The 21504-nt window shown below is 42.9% G+C and overlaps 1 protein-coding gene across 1 annotated transcript; it reads right to left on the bottom strand.

Moving 5' to 3' along the window:
- Window positions 1–594: 594 nt before the first annotated feature.
- Window positions 595–21275, bottom strand: dip2bb (DIP2 acetate--CoA ligase B (putative)b). Its single transcript, XM_085923255.1, has 38 exons — window positions 20965–21275; window positions 15127–15198; window positions 14127–14279; window positions 12882–13007; window positions 12492–12818; window positions 12231–12377; window positions 11551–11670; window positions 11185–11382; window positions 10990–11081; window positions 10769–10879; window positions 10554–10677; window positions 10307–10416; window positions 10119–10221; window positions 9968–10032; window positions 9429–9522; window positions 9241–9360; window positions 9044–9158; window positions 8764–8903; window positions 8561–8697; window positions 8393–8473; window positions 8193–8320; window positions 7962–8076; window positions 7674–7875; window positions 7421–7533; window positions 6700–6780; window positions 6498–6621; window positions 6273–6394; window positions 5950–6061; window positions 5681–5790; window positions 4984–5114; window positions 4735–4903; window positions 4469–4639; window positions 4314–4375; window positions 4137–4194; window positions 3947–4021; window positions 3692–3866; window positions 3478–3601; window positions 595–3312 (listed from the first exon to the last, which is right to left on the bottom strand). Exons 1-38 carry the CDS (start codon window positions 21047–21049, stop codon window positions 3060–3062), a joined length of 4845 nt encoding a protein of 1614 aa, XP_085779381.1. The 5' UTR covers window positions 21050–21275; the 3' UTR covers window positions 595–3059.
- Window positions 21276–21504: the final 229 nt, after the last annotated feature.

Raw genomic sequence — 21504 nt, forward strand, 5'->3', positions numbered from 1 at the left:
TGCTTGAACAGCAGCTCGCGTTCATTCAGTTGCGCTAGCGCCTCTCTGGACGGAGTCATCACTACACATGTCAACATAATGTTTCACCAAGTGAGCAAGGCAGAATCCTATTATTATGGGTTTGATTTCTTTCATTATATTTAGTTTTTATTTTCATTTTGATTTTTGTTGATTAAAACCAGTTAGATTTTATATAGAAACGATTTCGTTTACTACTTTTAATTTTAATTGTAGTTTTTAAAATATATGGCGTATTTATGAAGTGTAATATAAAAATGTCATCAAGTATTGTGTAGTTTAGTATACTACAATTCTTAAATGACTATTTGCTCTATAATGTTTTTGTATAATTTTAGTAAGCTATTTTCTTTTATTTCTTTGATGTTAAATTTGTATTTTCAAATGTCCTGAATTTACATGATTTGCCTTTGAACATATTGTACGGGCGGTGTGACCCAGCAAACATGCTTTAATTTGCTGTACTAAAATAAAGTGAAATGCACATCAAACACCTGTTTTTCCCTTTAGCGTTTAATGGGAGACTAACAAATTGTGCAAATGAGATCATCTGATGCGCTTCTGGAAACGATCCCGTTTCATCAAATACAAATGTAGGAGTGAACCCAAGTGCACTGGGTCATCAGAGATGATTTTTATTTTATTTTTCTGTATTACTTTTACAGTATAAAACAAAATACAACTGAGCAAATTATAAAATAAATGAGAACAAACAAGGGGTGTACCGCCTGGATTTCATTGAGTTAAACTGCCTCCTTTCGCGTAATCACATTTTCATGGACGAGTTAAGAATGAATCAATACTTAATATTTACATAACATGCTGAGGTTGCATACACAATACCAACAGAACAACTCAAGAGAGATTAATATCGCCTCATGTACTTTTAAAACATGATCAGTGACTTCATAGTAATTAAAATGTATGATCAATGTTGAGCGGACTGTCATCGAGTTTGCATAGTGTGTTAGAACAGACAAAGAGCAGGAAGCCAAAATAAGATGGAGATTTCTTAGCAATGCAGGTAGAATGTACACGGACAGTATCTGCTCCTCTTTGTTCATTAGGTTTTATTCGAAATATATTTTATGATTTGCACCACGAGACCGCCTGGTCCATCCCTGCGTTAGCTGAGTTTGGTTCCCTGAATATATACATGTCTATAAAGCAATACTATTTATATATATATTTATATTTATATATATTGTCCCAACCTCTGCCTCAAAATGAGACACAGCTCACATTATTTTGTTTGTCCCATGCAAACATTCTGCTGCAAAAGTAGGACACATTATTAAAGCAAAGAATGAAATGTGGTGTGTATTTCTTCCATCTGGATTTGAAAAGGGGATAAAACACATCTTGAGATGACTTACAGTACAGAATGTAACGACAGTGCAAAGCGATGCATTTCCAAGAGTACTACTTCCAACAGAGTGTTAGTCAGGTTGTAATGCGACAACGTCTAAAAGCTAAAAACATTATCTACACGTGGAAAGTAAAAGTTCATCACAGAGAGACTACTGTTCAGTATGAAGTCGTTACATATGATGGCAAAGAGCACGAGAAAAGCACACAATTGCAGGTCATATGCAAATGAGCCCCCCCATCCCCCCGAGTTAAATGAATTTTAGTCCAGTTTTGCCACCAGCACGTGCAGATCCAGATATTAAATACATGACTTGCTGCAAATAAACCTTTACAAAGCTCCATAAACACAACACATTCAAATGACCTTAAAATGGAGGAGAACCGATGTCATCCTAGACTACGCCGATAAAACACACATCATGAATTTGGTGCACTAAATTTGAAAAGTAATAACAAAATGACCTGGCAACCTATAAACAGTCATTTGATTGTTTCTCCCATTGTCGTCGTTACACGTACAAGCTCAAATTGCTAGTTAGTTTGTGACCTCGCTCATTGTCAGTGTGTGTGATTGGCTGAACGAGGCGACGGTGTAAAGCGCTTTCAGTGCCGGGAAGGTAGAAAGGCGCGTTTTTAATGCTGCCTATTTTTTTTTTTTTTTTTAATCCATCTATTGGCCTTAAACAGCAACAGTCCTACTGGTAAACTCATGAGGCCCTCATGCCAGATGATGTTCCTGAAATGTTACTTATAATGCCTTATTGTTGTAATAAAATAGATGCTTTTGAAGAAATTGCAACATTATATTTATCATGTCTATTGATGATTTACAAGTATTTTTTTTTTTGACCCTCTGTCACTCCACTAATATTGCAAGGACCATCATTGGTTCCTTTGTTATTTACAGTCTTCTTTCTGCTACCAAGCCAACCATGGAGGATTCGTCAGCTGATGAGTGTACAATTTTATACATTTATCCACTTAAAAATAGCTTTACAGTAACAGTATCGAAAATACAAAGAGGCTTTGAAGTGCAGTCTCTTATTTGAATCCTTTGGCTGTCTGTTGGGATTGCCAATAAAAGCCAAAAGAGGATAAACAGCCGTTAAAAATAGATTTATTAAAATCAATAAGAGGAATGTATGGCTGTAAGTCTATAAGGCAGGAAATAGAGTAAATCAGGGCAGGAAAGCTGTGAAAACATTTGGCTTCAATATTTTAGGACATTTAAATAACAAAAAGCCAAGCGGCTCATTAGTTTCACACACACATACGCGCGCACACGCACAAAACAAAAAAACTGAGGGGGGAAACGACAACGGCTCAGCACATGCATGTGTGCATTTGTTTGAAAGCTGCATGTAAAAAAGATTTCAAGTTGAGTAAGTAGCGCTTTGAATCAGTGTCACCACTAGGAGGAACGTGTTTCAAGAGGTTTGTTGGAATAATTCTCTTTTTTTTTTCTTTAAAGGCAATAATAAGGAATTCCAAAAGTGGTCTTATGTGATTGGGCCAAACCAAACGTGTAAGTCAACTTTGTAATCAAACACTCCCGGCAGCTTTGTATTGCTGCTCTGGAATGATTTGCACAAATATATCAATAAAACACAGTGAAAATCAAAACATGACAGGTCCCGGTCACACACATGCAGTACACGGCAACCGGGCCCTCACATATTGTAAGCAACGTAGATGGGATCCAACTGGTCTGCCAGGAAGGAGTCACGAAGGTGCATGCGTTGCTTCTCCCCTCTGGAGTTAATGGGTATGACCCCGGGGTCCACAATGACAACCACGCCCACAATGAGGTGATGCTCCTCCAAGACCACGTTTGTTATCAGAGGCACCAGGTCCAGCGCGTCCTGCTCTGAGCCGCACAGCTCCGACACCACCACCAGAAGGTTGGTCCATGTAAACACAGCACTAGGAACGACAAGAACATACTGGTTTATTTCCTGCATGTATGTTAATCAACATATTTGACCCATATCAAGCTAAGAATAATATTTGTCAAGTGTCCACAACAGGTTGCTAAGCACAAGAACCAAAACAGATGTATGATTTTTTTTTTTTTGGGGTTGTTCTCACCTCTCAGCGATACTGCGATGGGCACGAGACACCGATGTCTCAATGTCAATAGGGTGGTAGCGAAGCCCTCGAAGCTCCAAGGTCTCGTCCAGTGAGCCCACCACAAAAAGAGCATCGTGACGATCTGAGCGTGCAGATACATGTAAAAGGTCAGTTTGGTATTATTTGATCATGTTTATAATTTAGGATGGAGTTGCATGAATGCCTATTATACCCCCACTAGCATCCAGAAGTTCCGTCCTCTTCACAAAGCCCAAGTAGCCAGTTCTGGCCCATAATGTTTGTGGGTCCCCAAAGCTGAGCTTGGTGTTAAAGTGGTCAGCCTGGAGACTCTCCTCTCCATAGATGGTGTAGTAGCCACTGGCATTGTGAGGGCTATTCACCCAGATCTATGAGAAAAAAAAAAAGCAGACATCACTTTAACTGATGCCAAAAACTTAAAACGCAAGTTCAGGGGAGGCTGTTTTACTTCTCCCAGATGAGAGTCCCCAAGCGGTCCTCTCGTCTCTGGGTTTACGATTATGACTCGGACGCCTGGCAATATCTGGGGGAAGGGAGGAAAAAAAAAACAAAAAAAAACATGGGTTTTCCAGAGTAAGTAAATTTTTGTAAGGTTTTTTTTCTCATGTAAAATTTGTTCTATGGCTCAATTAATGTACCTTGCCAGATTCCATCAGAGGAAGACTTTGAGGTGCTCCTCTCTCCACCAGCCTCACTCTGAAATGACATCGACACAGATAACATTCACGTTTGATTGCATTTGAACGTGTTTTGCCGTCAAAGTTATGAAGTTAATGAATAAAGCCTTTTTTTTTTTTCTTCCTTGCTGATGTTACCTGTCATGGCGGAGGGACTTCATGTCCACATAAACTGTGCAGGGATCAGGGCCTGTGGTACCCTAACACAAACACAAGCGTGTACACAGTGTTACATCATTGACACAATGCCCTAGATTGTTGTTTACTGAATCTTTTTTTTCAAGCTGACCTACCTGCAAGCAGACAGCTAGGTTAACTCTGGAGCCAAAAGCAGTGCTGACAGCTCTGGTTGACAATCCCAGATCTTTAAACAACTTGGAGAAGGAATGAGTGAGGGCCAGGCGAGGGCGCTCCTCTGCAATCACGACACAACTGCGCACGCATGACAGGCTGACCCCACGGGCCTGGGGGAAAAAAGAAAAAAAAAACACACGCAAAGTTTTCTTTTTATGAATACCAGCACAAAGTTAGACTCTATGACATAGATGTCAGCCCGCACCTTGAGCAACTCTGTTTGCGTGCCCAGGCCTTTCGTACAAAACTCCATGACGGAGTAAGAGCAGAAGGTATCTCTGACGCGGTATTGACTGAGACTGCTTAGCCATAGAGACAAACAGCTTTCCAACTCAAAAGGAGGTATGAGGATGGATTGGTGACCTGAGTAAACACTGCAAGACAAGAGAAACCAAAGCAGGTTGCCATTAGAGGATGGCAAAGTAAAGGGGACTGCAGGTTTCATTGATTGTACCTAGCGAGGCACCACAAGACAAAGCCCAGACCGCAGTAAGGATCCAGGCAGATGGCGATTTGGCGAGAAGAGTAGAGCTCACACTGCAGCTTGATAGAGCGGCACAACGCACTGACGGCTGCATGCGAGATCTGAACAACAAAGTGGAAAACGTGTCTATTAATACTGATATCGATTTGATGGACCAAGCAATAAATCCGCATCAATTGTTAAAATGAATGAACAATTGGACCACTAGCCGCAAGCTTCAGTATTGAGTGAAAACAAGGCACGGGTTTAATTCCTATAAACTAAAAGTTATATTATTGTAAGCCATCATAGACTCTAAACAATTTGAACATTGAACCTGCATTTAAATATAAGATAATAAAAAAACAGCTAAAAATATTCAATGCAAATATATTTTATTTACATATTTAAATACAACTGAACTCTACTTAAAAAAAAGAGGAACTGGATTCAAAGAAAAAGTCACTATCGTTAAACATTTAAACTGTGATTTTTTTGTCTACCGCTGGAGGGCGCCCACGTACAGCAACGTAGTGCCACACTTGGGGAATTATTGAAACTGGACAAACATATCATTGATCTTGGACCAGAAGGGGACAAGCTGAGGATTTAACTTTTATTTCTTCCAAACAAACCCTTTGAAACGCATGTTTGTTCATCTTTGGAAGAAAATCTTGTCTCATCTCACCTTGACCCCAGTGAGCATGCCTGTCGTGGAAACGCTGAAATCCAGATAGGCGATCATCTCCGCTGTGGGCGGCTTATAGATTTGAGGAGGTCGACGGCGAGGAAGGTCGTCTGAAAACAATCGCAAAGACAAATGGATTCAGCAAATCTGATACGATATGAAACAGCTTCAATCTGGAAATTAATTATAGGTCGTGTAAAGAAAAGTTACAAAATTAAGAATCATGTATGTGTTTGGTAACGTTCGGGAAAACATTGCAAGTAGCTTACCAGTGTCGATGATAGTTGGCCACGTTTTAATGTTTACAGATGCAGCAGCCTCCTTGGAGCGCAATATTCGCATGAGATTTTGAGTGGTGAGGATACATGCCGCTTTACTGACCTGGTGACAACGACATGAGAGCTAAATTCCTCCAAGAAATATCTTTTTGCAACATTGAGTCAAACTACAGACGTTTCCAACAAAAACAAAAAGGCAGTCATGTAAATCTACTTATTCAGATATTTGAATTTCCTCAACGTAGGAGAAAATGAATAAATGATCATGGGCTGAAGTAAAATCATCCCAAATAAAGACACGTGAAGAAACTTACATCAATGATCATACGGACAGTAGGCAGTGTGGCTCCCAGATTCTGAGGATGAGGAGGCCTGACGTTTACAGGGACACAGCCGGCGTATAGGCACCCGTAAAATGACGCGATCAAATCGATACCTTACCAAATGAGATTTCAAAAACAAAGTCAGCAAATCAATCAATCAATCAATCAATCAATCAATCAATCAAATACAACTGGAACAACCGCAGCAGAACCAACCAGGAGGATAAAGAAGCACCACGTTCTCTCCAGTGTTGATGCTGCCTTTTTCCATGAGCGCAGCGGCAATCTTCTCAGCTCGCTTGTGAAGTTGAAGGCAGGTCGCCGTGCTCACGGCCACACCCTGCAGGATATATCGGAGAGAGATTGTAACAAAATGCTTTCATTCATATCAGGATGATTCACCAGATCAACTAGTTACCTTCGCGTTAAGAAGCACGTAGAGAACATGATCTGCATCCGTTTGCGCCCTCCATTGTAGAGCCTCTGTCAAATATTGATGCTGGGGGAGGGGGAAAAAACATTTTGTTTCACTGGTAGGTCAACCTTATTACATTCAATGTCACCAGCCAAAATAATATAAGGTACACTAATATAATAAGGTCAAATTAAATCCTAGAAAGAAATCATGTTCATTGTTGAGTGGCCTGGATGGAACGAAACCTTAAACATCTACACAAAGCAAAAAAGCTGCAGCATTCCTAAACATACAGCTACATAGCATGAAATAAAAAAATAATAATCCAGCTCATAATGTGGCAATATCAAACAAAGGGTAAAATAGCCTATGTGACATGAAAATGCACATAGTTTCTGCATGTGTCAAAAACAAGCAACCAAAATGAAAGCACAATACAGCACTGGTTAGCGCGTGAGCAAAAAAAAAAAAAACAGGGGGATAAAGGAAGATGCTGGAAGGGGCCAGAATTCTTACCATGACGGTGGGCCACATACAGAGCTACATCCACAAAGACAAGTAAAAAACAGAGAGAATGTCGTTTTTGTTTTTTTAACATTCCAATCTGACCTATGGCCTACAAGAGAGTCTCCATACCGCACGCTTTCATCACACTCATCCTTCCGAGATGTGTAAAAGACGTTAAAGAGTAGGCAGCTGTTTACGAGCGGAAGGTCAAAATTACCTTGCGGACGAGATCCTGGTCGTCGATCATACCGAGCTCTCTTCCTGCCGCCTGAGCGATCCTCTTCCCTGCCACCAGATTTCCCACCATCACAGATGCGGGACCGACGCCAACTATAAGAAGTGTTATTTATTGTAAATGTCATTCACTCGCTAATATTTGAAGTAGCTGATTTAAAAAAAAAAAAAAAAAAAAAAAAAAGCAACTTTTCTTTTACACGGATGTCGTTCAGCACACACACACAAACACATACCAGGCTGCTTCTGACGAGGTTTAGGCAGGTTGGTGACACAAGTGTGCGGACACATGAGGATATTGCAAGGATGCAGGTTGCCCTCTAAGAAGAACTGCTTGGTATCGGAGATGTGGATGCCCCCCAGAGGTGTTTTGGGTAAAGTATTGGCTGGGACCAGAGCCAAGCAGTAGAGGCCCACCTGGTGGATACTGTCAATTGCCTGAACGGGAACGAGGTAGAGAATGCTGATTGTTTGATTTGACGGAAGGTGAAAATCAAAACAGACTAAAACATCTGGGCCAGAACCTGAAGGACTCTGCTCATCCATTGGAAGCTGTCCTCTTCGCTGGCGTCTGGCCTCTGCTCAGCCACGATCACGACTCTCTCGTCATAGAACACGGTGACTGAAAACACAGCGATCCTGATAACACACACACATGAATGATAAATGAGTACTGTTTTCAAAATGACTCAATGTTGACACACAGATATCGAAATGAGCAACATAGTGTCTTAGCGGAACATCCGCATGCTAACCTCCCACGATACACAGTCTTGACCGGCTCCACGGCGAGAGCGGTGGCCACTAAGTCGTCGGCATTGTGTCGGCGTCCGCTCACTTGGAGGAGACCCTCGATTTTGCCCACGACAAAAATCAAACTGCCCTGTAAATGCACAGCAGCCGGGTTGTTAGAACCTAAGGGAGGACGGCTCAGGTGATCAAATATCCAACTTACTGGCCCAACAAAGCCCAAGAGTCCTGAGCGCACGAATGGAATCTCTCCGATGGGAACTCCATTAGCATTGACCGGTATCACCTAAGCACCAGAACGGAGAGCGGGTTTGGTAAAATCAAATAAATGAAGCAATCTATGCAGGCGGAATTTTGAAATCCACGTTCATACCTCAAAAGTGTTTTTGGTGACCCCTGGCAGGCCGTAGTACATGGTGCCACCAGCCCGGGAGTTAATTATGATCTCACCGATCTCATCTGTTTTACATAACTGAGGAGGTCCGTCTGGTTTGACTATGCACATCAGAGCTGGATAAAGTGGAGATGGAAAGAAAGTTATTTCCTTGAGCTCATTTACTCATGTATTGAGCTCACCTCCTGGCATGACGTGCCCCACGTCTTGCACGGTGAGGGCAGAATTTTTGTCTTCTGTGTTGACCCTGATGACGCCATGGCTAAGGCCGCCCAGGGAAAGGACGGCACGGGCAGGGAGGGGTGCGCCCGGTAATCCAGGTCTACATGAAAGATAGGATCAAAAATCCAAAGTAATTCACTGACTAGAAGAGAAAACAATTCTTTTGATTTAAGAATGATTCAATCATGAGAAGAAGCGCTATGGAAAATGGATGGATGCAAAAGTAGGTCGATGACACACCTGCGTATTGCTACTGTCATGGCCTCGGGGGATGTGGCGCAAGGACAGATGACTTCTGGCTTCAGCCCGTGGGATTGGAAAACGTTCAGGAAGGCATCACAGGAAGAAACCGACCCTGTAAACAACAATGACGAAATAGGCGGGGGCTCGAGGTGTGACTTTGCGGATTGGAAGAAAAGATCACAAGATTTTCTCACAGGGGTTGGCGCCATCGGCGACGATCAGCATACGTAACGATACCAGGCTGATGTCTCTCTGCTCCCGGTGGGCCATCATGGCCCAGTGCAAGTCTCGACATTTCACCAAAGCTAATCGGGCTGTGGAAAAAAAATCGTTTATATACTCCAGCGAGTAATTCTCAAGGTGATCCTGAAGTGTTTTTTACCTTTGTGGATGTAAACCCGCTGCACCCAGGAGAGTGGACACGCCTTCATGACTGCATAGGGAACACTTATAGTGTGGATCCTGTTCATCACAGCCTGTTAGCAAACAAAACGCGGTTAACAAAGCACCCAAAGTAAAATAATAAACAGTGTAAAGAATTAGACTGACATGTATTGTGATGGGGAAACCAGAAATAAAAAATGAAATCAAACAGGTGTGCCCCCAAAATGTGCCTCCACAAAATGTATACATATCTTCTATAACAAAATATTTGTATATTTTTGCATGATATTGAAATATTGCATAATATTTCTTCTTTAGCAATATGAGACAGCACTTATATAATGTAGAGAAGTAGCACTAGCAAATATCAGTATTGGAAACAAATCTATCATTTAGATATTAATAACAACAAGGGATTCATTATTTATAATTCGACACTTTTCCATAACTAGGCAACTGATGTTTTTGGTGCTACTGCGGTTTATTATGAATACATTATTTATAATTCGACATGAATAGCCACGAAGACCCACTCACCGTGAGCACCCCATGCCAGAGACCCATGTCCTTCTTACAGTCTAAAACATTCACTAGCGTTTCACCTACGACAGATATAGGACATCAAATTTATAATGACTGCCATGATCCAAACTTGAAGACATACTTAAAAAAAAAAAAAAAAACTCACCCTCGCAGTAGTTACAGGCCTGTGTCAGCGCCTGGCAGTGGGTTAGCATGGCAACCTTAGACACCGCCACGCCGACCACCGTCCCCTCTTTATTGGCCTTGTACTGTGCAAAGAAGGACAAAAAGATCATTTGAGATCAGGTGGACTCAGCAAAGTCGGGTGTCAGTACACTGTAGGCTCCTCGTCACCTCAATGTAGGCGGGGTCTGTGTTGGCCGTCGGAATGTGAGGCTGCCAGTCTTTCGAAGGCTTGGTCAGGTACTTTGAGTCTGTAATCACCCACTTCATTCGAGGCCAGCCTGCCAGAAAGATAAATGGATGAAAGCTTTATTTCCAAAAAATGTTCCCAGATTGTCATATTTGTGCTCATTATGACAACTGACATCGAAACAGATCATCTCACATCTGATTATTAATTATTGCCTTAACAACCAACCTTTGAACTGCATTATTTCTCCAGTGGGGGTCTTGGGAAGACCCTTCAGACATATCTCGCTGGTCAGCGCAAGGCCCACACCACAGCTGCCGAGAAGAAAGCCCACTTGGCTGATGCCCGCGTCCTACATGTCCAACATACACACAAATGTTAATTGCCTTAACCCCTAATGAACAAAAACATTTACCGGAGGAGGGAAAAAAAAAAAACTCAACCTTGCGAGAGAGTGGCACCTCTATCGGTACAGGTATGACCTCAGCGAGAAGGCAGCCATAGAAGGCCACCCAGAACATCCCCGGGTCACTGTTGGGGTACACGAGTGCCACCTACAAAGTCATTAAATGGACATTGTGTTGTTTTGAAAAACATAAAACACCAGTTTTGCTGCAAATGAACAAACTTTACAAAGGATAACAATATCATTTTGTGTCCTCACCCTGTCGCCGGGTTTAAGTATCTGCTCGTTTTTGTTGCCCAACTTATTTAGGAGCGTGTAGGCGAGTTTCACACTGCGACTCCAAAGCTTCCCTAAAAACGGATGGAGAGTGACACGCAAAATCATATCGTCTCAGATTATGAGCCATTTTTGCTTGCACATTATTCTTGAGATACGGATAGAATCAAATCTCACCGTAAGTCAGCGTGTAGAGCGGTTTGCCCGTGATGTCGAGCACTGTGAGGGCGGGGCTTTTCCCCTGCGTCGCCCCCCATCGGGCCAACGCGGCTTGCAGGGCTGGTGGCCAATTACTGACCACCCCTAGGGGCTCGCCTTTCACCGGGATGATCTGACGCCCTTCTGGCTTGGGTGTGTTGGGATCCGGCTGGGGCACTGAGATAGACAGAACATCAGGACGGCATAAAAGTGCAAATAAGCGTGGTAGTGGAAAGCAGATGTTGGGGGGGGGAGGGGCAACAAAGAAATTCAACTGTAGTGTGTCGAATTGTCTTGTCATTGTTGTGTGTGCGTGTGAAATGATCAACAGCCATTGTGTCTCACCTTCTACTATCTCCTCCGAGTCATCGGTGAAGAACTCACTGAGTGGTGGCCTCTTTGGTCTCTTCAGCGTGTTGAGAAGTTGTTGGATCTTTGTGGACACTCTGCTGTTCACCGGAACTCCTACAAGGCCAAGGGAGAGAAGCGGTGGAGATTATGCACGACACGGTCACACGCACACTCGTGCACACACCAACGAAAAGTGTCATTTGAGCGTCATATCTTCTCACTGTCTGCTGCTTCTCAACCCACAAAATGTGACTCATTAAACATTTTGGAATGGTGTCATGGTCGGGAATGAAAAAGCAGCACACGTTGAGTGGGATCATCACAAGGAAAACAAGGTGAGAGTTGGGTCAAGAGTGTTTTTTTTTTTTTTTCTTTTGGACTGGGACTGCCATGTCCGCTGTGTGTTTTGATTTTTGTATGCATTTAGTACAGACAGTAGGGAGAAGTAAGGTGAAAACAGCAAAGACACAAGGCTGCGGACAATACACATGAAAGCGTGTTCTTACTCTGGAGATTAATTCTTCCTACCAGCCAGTCAAAAACATGTGACAGAGCAGAAAGAGTGAAAGCAGAAGTAAGCAGCACAGTACGATTAATGACAAGTGGAATTCAATTGAGAGAAAGCCTTAAGAGGTTGCTGGAAGAAAATCAAAAGTCGCAAAGTGGACCATTACCGTCTGCAGTCTCCATCATGCTGGAGCGACTCTGCCCTCGACTCATCCCACGAGCCGTCGTGTTGGAGGGCAAGTCAACCCGCGGGCCTCGAGCTGGAAGGGCGACTGCGGTTACATCGGGAGGTGGCACGCTGTTCTCGTGGGGGGCTGCGGGTGGTGGGATGGAAAAACGAACACGGCAAATAAAAAAAAAAATCACAAAATATGACCGAAGAAAATCGCCACAGTTTATTTTTTTACAAATTGTGTTCTGTTACTCACCAATGCGACTGTGAGCCATCATGTCGGTGATGGCGGCAGCCGTGTGCAGCGGCGGCGGCGGTTCGTGCTGGGGCTGCGGCTGATACTGAGGCTTGTACAGAGGTTGGTACTGAGGCTTGTACTGAGGCTGAGGCTGGTTGTGAGGCTGCGGCTTGGCCTCTCCGTGGGACAAGGTGGAGGACGCCGATGAGGATGTGGACGAGCCCTGGGCCGAGCGGTTGATCCAACAGTCTGGGCTCTGTTGGTTGGGATTGAGCAAAGGGATGGGGACGACCACCGACGACTGCCTACGCACCGACGTCTCATCCTCAGAGGCCGATGAGGAGTCTGAGGGGAAATGATATGCCGTTGGTATGAAAACTGGATTCTGTGAAGGCCTTTCTTTCCTACCTGGTGGCGTTCGTGTTTCGATGGGGGACGGTACATAAGTTGAACGACGTTTTGTAGGCATGGGCAGTGCCATCTTTTCTTCTTTATGTTTTGCCAGAGCAGCTTGGACTGCTTCAGAGTGAATATCTGAAAAGGCGGAAGAAAAACATTGAGTCGATCAAAAAGGAAATGATAGCGAACTCAAATATCTTTGTTGGATTGCAACTTTCCGACAAATTGACGACTTAAATTGAGAAGAGTTCTCAACAAACAACCGATTAAATACCAGCAGTGTTTTTTTCAGCTTTTCAAAAACATCCTGTAACATTTGACCTCATTTTAATGTTGCTAAATAATCAGTTAAGTCAAGGAAGGAACGGAAGAAAGGTTGCGCTTCCTTTGTGGAATCACGACAAGAGGAGGCTAACTGTTCATTACCCCACGCACATAATTGCAGATGCTTTCACTTGATGACACCCACAGGCGCATCCAGGAGGACTTAAATGGGCAGCCACGCGTTCGCAGCGTGTACGGAAGCAACCCACTCGGTGACACACAGCATCTCCTCGACTGACTTCACATCAGAACATCAAATGCGGCATCACACTTACACAACTGCTGAGCTTTTGTGGCTGCCTTTGGCGTCTGGGAGGTTAAATACGTTTCCATGCCGATAGCGTGCCGGGGGGATGTTTTGTTTTCATCATTCACCATTTGCTCATTTTACAAACACTAGCTTTTCACTTGATACCATCCAAGTCCAACATGCAAATAATTACCCAATTGGACTTTAACAACTCGTAATATTCTGCTTGAATACTTGTTGACCACATTTACAGTCTTAACCTAATAAGCTTCTAGAGCTAATTGTGCCAGTCGGGGCTTTTTACACCTAAGTGGAAGTTAATAAATACCTTTATCCTATTGTTTCTGAACAAAAACGGGTCAGCGTGGTATTTAAAATGTCTTTTGGCCACGGGAGAATTTCTAATAAGAATTAGATGAAAAGTACAGCGAAGAAAGTATGTGTCAATCCGGAGAGAGTTTCATCTTACAGTCTCATATCTTTTGCTTGCAACCCACTGCTGAGCTGTCTTTTCCCTCTTAGATAAACATTCCTGTGTTCTCCACAAGGGCTCCTCCTACATGGCCAGGAAGTGATGACATTTTGCAAAAGGGGGGTCTCACTGATGGGGTTCCCCAGCTGCTCAATAGTCTCTGAGGAAAAAAACATGACTTTCGAAATTCTAAATTTGCATTCTGCACCTGATCTGTAGCGGTCATCCCTGGTTCCGCCATTGCGATGCGTCTTTCGGGAGCGTCGTTCACGGTAGCGGGATGAACTAGAAGGGGGAGGACCGTGGCTGGAAGAGGAACTGGGAGCGGGTGGCTGAACATTGTTCTTCGGGGGTGGTTCGACTGGGTGGGGAAGAAAATATAATATTTACATTCAAGACTTACTCACTACATGACTTACTTCAAAATGCTGAGTATCATTGCCAAGACTCCAGGCAAAAGTTCAAAAATGAGAAGGAACGCTCAGTAGAAACTCTCGACACAGTCGAGTGACGTTTTTTTTATGGCTAGGATCAATATCTTCTTGTTCCACTTATTTGCTCACTCAAGAATTAATGTCCATGTTAAATTCCAAGAACTGTATTTTAGTAGCTGCAGCACACAATGTTTTATCCATCTGCAGATAATTATTGAAGAACTTGAGAAAAAGCATTGCCAATACATCCATTCACTACTTTTGCAGCCAAATTGGTCTAAATTGGAATTTGTCATCTGATCAGAAGAAATTCTTTTTCTGTACGGACGTGACAGTGCTGAGTTGAAGAGGTTATGAGCCCTGACCTCAACCACGTTAAATAGTTTTGTGGTGAAAGGCGATTGCAAGGCAGGACTTCTTATCCAGCACCAGTAACCTCAGAAATGTTCTTCTGGATGCACGGACAAACATTCCCATAGACACGTGTTCTTCTGTGGCGGGCGAACCAAGAACCGACTCAATATCCAATTTTAATTTCATCGGGTTGGTTGGCATAATGTTCAAACTGGTAGTTCCTGCTGTGGTCGTGATCATAAAATATAATTCGACAGAAACCTCCCATAGTGGTTGGTAGTTTTGTGATGCCACTAGGGGGCAGCAGTCATCACAGGCCTTGTAGATGATAGTGTTAACTTCTAGAGGCGTTGAAACACTTTCCGATTTTTAAAAATATACAGACATGAAGCTGATGAATAAAATAAAAAGGCCGGTCACCTGGGGTGTGGGTGATGTATGGTGCCAGGAGTTTGGTCCTTTTCTTCTCATAGCCCTTCTGTGTGATGTCACCTGAGGAAAAAAAAGACATGATTTCAAAGTTTATTCGGTAAAATTTGTTCCGGAATGCGTGCAATGGTGACCAAAAAAAAAAAAAACAAGAACAACAGATGGATGCCCATAGACAGATGCTGCAAACTCAAAGATGCGCCACACAGCAACACAAGAGGAAACAAAACAACCCTAAATTGGGAAACGTAAAAATAAGGATGATTCAGAGAGTTGAGATGAAATCACAAGGACACAAGAAAAGCGATTCATGAAAATGAATGAAGGCCTAAAAGCAGTAAAGGTTGGAATTACTTTGGAAAATTCTAATCTTCAAGCACAACTTATCTATAAAAACAAGTAGAACCAAATAATCAGCAATCTAGTAGAAACAATACCACGCTATCAAGACAGAACGTATTTGAAAAGAATGAACTCCCACTCCATTCGGAAATGTTGTGTTCAAGGACAACAACAATGAATCAATTTGTGTTCATTGATAAATACACACAACTGTGACTTTGCATTTTACTGGTATCTCAATTTCTTGCAATGTGTGTCTCGTGGCTTGTTTTAACATGACATAAAACACCACACACAAGCTCAGGTTGTGACAATCAAGACGAACAAGTTTGATTTTTTTTTTTTTTTTTTTGTACTCAAGCTGTTTAACCCCTCATCATGGAGGTTCTGCTCGTTGACACCCGATTCACTGCCAGCCCAATCAAAAATGGATCTTTGACGTTTACAGACGTCAATGGGAGTGAATGTGTTATAAAGGTCAGTCATGTCACATTTTGGAAGGCATCATTATCCCCATCTGACTCATCTCAGTTATTGTGTGGAGTCTGCCAATATTTGAGGAAATAAATTAATAGTAATAATTCCTCTTCCTATTGTTTCATGCACACAATTATACTAAAGCAAAGTTTAACCTTGACTAATAATTTAAGAGCCTGACAGCACAACTGTTTAAGGCACGTGGATCTTTTTTTTTTTTTTTTTTTCCTGAGGGGGGGGAAAATGGATGAAAAGTAAACACTGCCATAAGTAATGCATGAACAGAATGGTTGGCCTTACTCAGTCACATGATTTATTTTTAGCTCATGTGAACAGGCAGTTTCACTGCGGAAGGAGAGCGAGAGATGGCGTCTTTGTGGGGGGGAGGGGTCTGGACATGCATTAAATGAATCTCTAAGTAATCACTCTTCCATCTGGATGATTTGAAATTCAGCTGTACTCTCTGCCACTTCCATTACGCTCTCCTGGTTCCATCAAAGGCAGCTGAGAAGTTAAACCGATCGGTAAACTATTGAAAGGTTCCCACAAGGTGGTCAACCTCCAATATTAGCCATAAAAAAACCATCATATCTGTACAAGAAATGTAATAACATTAAACATGATGGTTAAATTAGCCAGTGGTGGCTTCGTGCAAGGTAAGCAAAGCTGCGCTGAGTTTTGGAGAATGCACAGCGGCACTTTTTTGGTTGCTCTGGCTTAGTTTTGATGTGTGGGACAGCTAAAAAAAAAAACAACAACTCATTGAATGATGTAATAAAAGAATCTCGTGTCTTCTTCTCTGCCCGTCTCGTTAACCCAAATTCCCCACAAAGACCGAGTTGCATCCGCTCTCCGGTCAACAATCAAATGTTTCCGAGCTATAGCGTGCATTCATCGTAAGAGCGAGAAAGGCTGAGTTTAATTTTTAACAAGCAAAAAGAGAGAAGCGTGAAAGCGGTGCAGTTTCCCAAGGTTCACTCGTTGCTCAGCTGAGATGATTTCAATTGCATTGACTCCCTCTCCCTGCACCCTGCAGGCACTCGGTCTGAATTGTAATTATCTGCCGACTATTTCTCCCCCCCTTCCCCCCCTCTTGCTTTTTCCTTCATCACACCCTCGCTTGCTTTGTCAGCAACATGACAAAAATCTCAACGGACACCCGCACAATGAAAAAGATCTGAACACATGCCCGAATTTTACAGCTGTTATTTCATAGAAAACGGAGCCTCCCTTTGGATGAGGAGATTCTCTGAGGCAGCGTGCAATAAAAGCAAAAACATATCCATGTCTACAAACAGACTGTCTGACTGTCCCAAAAAAAAAAAAAAAAATGCAACAGACTGAATTTTAAGGAACCAGAACACAACACTGTTCTCCATGTTGTGTTTGTTGCCTTGTTTGTGAAACAAACCTCAACTTCCCAAAATGCAAAATTTGTTAGACCAAAGCAAATAGCTTTTCACACGGGCTACAAATAATGTTTTGTTTTTGTCTTGGCTGCAGTCACTCTCCTGGAATTTGGAATCTATTGTAACAATAAAGTTACAAGTCTTTTTGGCTTTTTGTGTCCTGAACAGTGGAAAAGTGTTCTTAATTCATGTCTGTCAAATTTAGGGACATAAAGCAACGGTAGATTTCAGGATAATAATTCCTTCTTAAAAAAATAAAAACAAAAAAAAACACATCAGGCTAGAGCATGAAAATAAAATATTCCAAGGATAATAAGAGAAATACTGAATACCATTAGAAAGTTAAAAAGTCATCAAAAACGTATTTAAACAAAAAAATTCAAGCGGAAAATTCACATTTTTTAAAAGCAACAGATGTGTGAGGGAGAAGTGAGTGTGAAGGTGTGGCTATAAATTCAGGTGACTCAGGTTTCAGTCAGCACGCTAAGCTCAGCTCAGCTCAGGATGGCAACGCTGACACATCATGCCGAGTCACACATACACTCCACACGCACAAACTCATGCAGAGGGCCTTGGGTGGGGAAAGCAGGAAAGGAGTGGAGGGAAAATTAGACGTGACTCCACTTCAACTGTGCAAGGAGAGACAAGAGGTGTGGTTGACACACCTGACACACTACACAACACACACTATGCAGCTGCATACTCTCACATGGGAATTCCACACAAGCCATGTTACATGCTACAAAAAAAAAAGGGGCACAACTAGTTCAACTCTGGTCTGGGTTGGTTTTTTTTGCCCATTCATTGAATGCTGATCTTCTCAAGTAAGGTTTGTGACTGAAATGTGAATAAAAATGTAATCTAATGCCACGCTAGTCACTTCCAGGGAATTCCACGGCAAGCTTCGAAATGATGGATGAAAAATAATCCTTTTTTTCCTGAACATTGAACAACTGTTTATAAACAGGTGTGAATAGAGTTTTAAAAAAAATACACAGACTCAAGATGTGGTCTGAGTTAACATTTCCCCTATTAAGAGCCTAGCAAAGCCTTCAATTGCTGTTTGCCTGACTTAATTCAGAAAGGGCTTATAGGAAATTCTAAACGTGTATGTAAGAGGGGGGCTGGGCATGGGGTCCATAGTGACGAACACAATGTGGTGTTGACATGTCGGCCTGCATTACTCTATAATGATGTACAGTTTGCTCAATAAAGGGAGTTATCAAAATAAAAACTTTGATGCTAGTACACTCAGTCCCCACATATCAGAGTAATTATTAGTTTCAGTGTAAAGACAGGAATCTTACATCTTGCATCTGTTGAGTTGTATATGCAAGTGGTGTTTTGAAAATGAGTCAGAGATGTGATGAGCCACAAGGAGAACAGAAAAAACCAGGAGGTCCGACTGCGAGCTTGCTAATCCTCCCCCAGTTTCACTGTGGAGTTGAAAGCAAGAAATGTCCGTGACCCAGCTGACAGTGTGCGTTTGTGTGGAGCGTTCATTTAAATTATTCAGGCTTTCTCGTCCACAAAGCCTTCATGCGTATCCCTCCATAGTGCCTGTTGGTGCTGTGTTTACGTGTGGGAGCTCGCATTTATGCGAGATGAAAATAGACGGTTAAGATGTTAGGTAACACTTTGGATTCATTTGGTCCAAAAAAATAGCATGTGCTCGTGTGACATACGGAGCACAGCAGAGGTCCGCCTGGTGGCCTCGAGCGGCACGGAGAGCGCAGGAACAGCCTGTGCACTGCGCAGCTCTTAATGAGCTTTTAAATGGATAGCCGAAATCAACTTCACTTCTGACCATGCAAAAACTGCATCTAAAGTCAAGCAAAAAAAAAAAAAAAGGCAATGCTCAGGTCAGTGGACAGTTATTATATAAACAAATAACCCCAAACAAGACTGAGGCGAACAGAGAGAATTGTTTTGATTTGGGGTGGGAAAAGGTTAAAGGTGAAACAGAGGAGTAAATATAGATGAGGCCAGTGGTAGCTGCGAGATATGCGTCGCATCCTGGCCCAGTGTGGCAGGATTGTTGCCCCCTGATGCTCTGTGACCTAGATTAAGAGATGCAGCCAGGACCGTAATCTCTCGTTTTTCCGCCCCCCCCCCTTTTTACTATGGCTCGGAAGACTAGCCTTTCCGTCACAGTTTTCAACCTTAGCATGCTAACATGTAAAGCCTGTACAGTATGTACTGTAGCAATTGATGCAGGATTAAGAGCTTGTCCTTTTTTTTTTTATCTTGGATAAGGAAAAAAAAAAAAAAAAAAAAGATTACAGTTCAGTGTACATCCTTTGTTTTTCCTACACATTGCATGTGAAAAATGAAGTGATAGCGACCCTAAATAGATTCCAAACAGGCTAGCAAGTTGAGCAGCTTTAAGTTGCGGCTCACAGCTCGAAATTCCAGTCCGACTCAATCACAAAGTCTTTGATCCCCTCAATGGCTTTCTTTGTGTCTTTTGCAAAGACGTTAAAGTGGGTGACGGTTCACTCACGCACACACAGGCTAATACGCGCACACACACACACGCAAACTACTGAAAACAACCATTTCAGTGATGCAGATTTTCCTCTGCTTGTTGCTAAGGGGAGTCCCGCTTCAAAACAACAATGGGAAGATTGTTGCCGGAAAAAGATATCCATGAGAGAGCTTTCCACTTTTTGTAAGACCAGATGCTGCTCGGCCCGACCCGAGCAGAGCGCACTACTGATCCAGACGGACGACGCGTTTGACGGTTGGGGAACGTGTGGCGACGAGCCAAGGGCATCTGGACAGCGCAGAACCTTTGGTGTAAAGTTGCAAGCAAAGACTCAAGCGTCATCATCTAAGACCTGGGACAACCCCAAACAGAGTCACCTTACTACTTGCACTCCAGCCTGAAACAGTTACAAACTGGGCCTCAGTCTGACATGTTCAGATTTCTCCACACATGTGGAAGATGATGATCTAATGGATCACGTTCAAAATACATTGTGCATTACGCTTAGCTTGGACCACGATTTCTTTTGGAGCACAGTACCGGTGGGCTCCAGTGTTGGGCTCTTCATGCCAAACATGACATTACTCATCCACCCTCGGGCACCTGAGAGCTGCACAGCACCAATCAGGCTGCTGCACTGTGATTCACAGACTTGCATAACAGTCAGCACCATATTCCATTTTGTTTTCTCGCAATCAGATAACAAGTAAGCCTCTTGTATCTGCTGTACGTTCGGGGTAAAGATAGACTGTGAGGTTCATGCAGCATCATGTCTTTAGATGCATCTAAAAATGTTGCATGTAGAGATATGCCGTGCACACAGAAGCCCCCCCACCCCCCCACCCTGGTTAACTAATTTGACCCATTTTCTCTGACATAAGTGTATGCTCTTGGAGTCGTGATTACACATGAACAGAAGAGAAACATGCCACAAACAAGAAACGTGATCATATTGACATATAGTCAGTCAACCATATTAATCAAAGATGATGTTGCAAAAGAAAGCTTATGCTTATAAAAAAAAACATTAAATGGAGGGCAGTGATAAGAAGGAGATTTGCAATCGTGTCCTGATCCAAAAGCAACACTACACCTGCTGCACATCCACCTTACCTTCGGACAGCTCCAGGTCCAACTCCGCCAGCTGGTCCCTGACCTCTTTTGGCAGAGCCGACAACTCGACGCCTCGATCGGCCATAGCAGGAAGCTTGAGCAGCCTGCGGGGTGTTCGTGATATCTCGGCCGATGGAGGATACAGTCCCGCATGAAGGTGGCAATGAAGACTCAAGAGGCTGCTGCGGCGGTAGTGGTGGTGGTGGTGGCGATTACTCCATCCCGGAGACTCCCGGACACCGCCATGACTACTGAGGGACCTGGGGAACAAGTCGACGTCAGCGGTCACGTGACTGAACAAAAACAGTCAACTGGAGTACGGCATCTGAGCGCTCTCTAGTGGTGGCTTTGTGTTATAGCAAGCACCGTGGGCACGATTCACCAGATTTGACTGCGCAACCGCAGATTGGTGACGTCATCAGCAACAATATAATGATATGCAAAATATAAATATTGGAACCACCCAAAATTAACAGAAAAATCAATTTTATGGAATGCAAGCATTACACAATAATGTAGTAGCTGTTTCTCCAAGTTGCT

This window comes from Syngnathus leptorhynchus, chromosome 11, assembly GCF_054491065.1.
Source record: "Syngnathus leptorhynchus isolate UIUO chromosome 11, UIUO_Slep, whole genome shotgun sequence".
NCBI lineage: Eukaryota > Metazoa > Chordata > Actinopteri > Syngnathiformes > Syngnathidae > Syngnathus > Syngnathus leptorhynchus.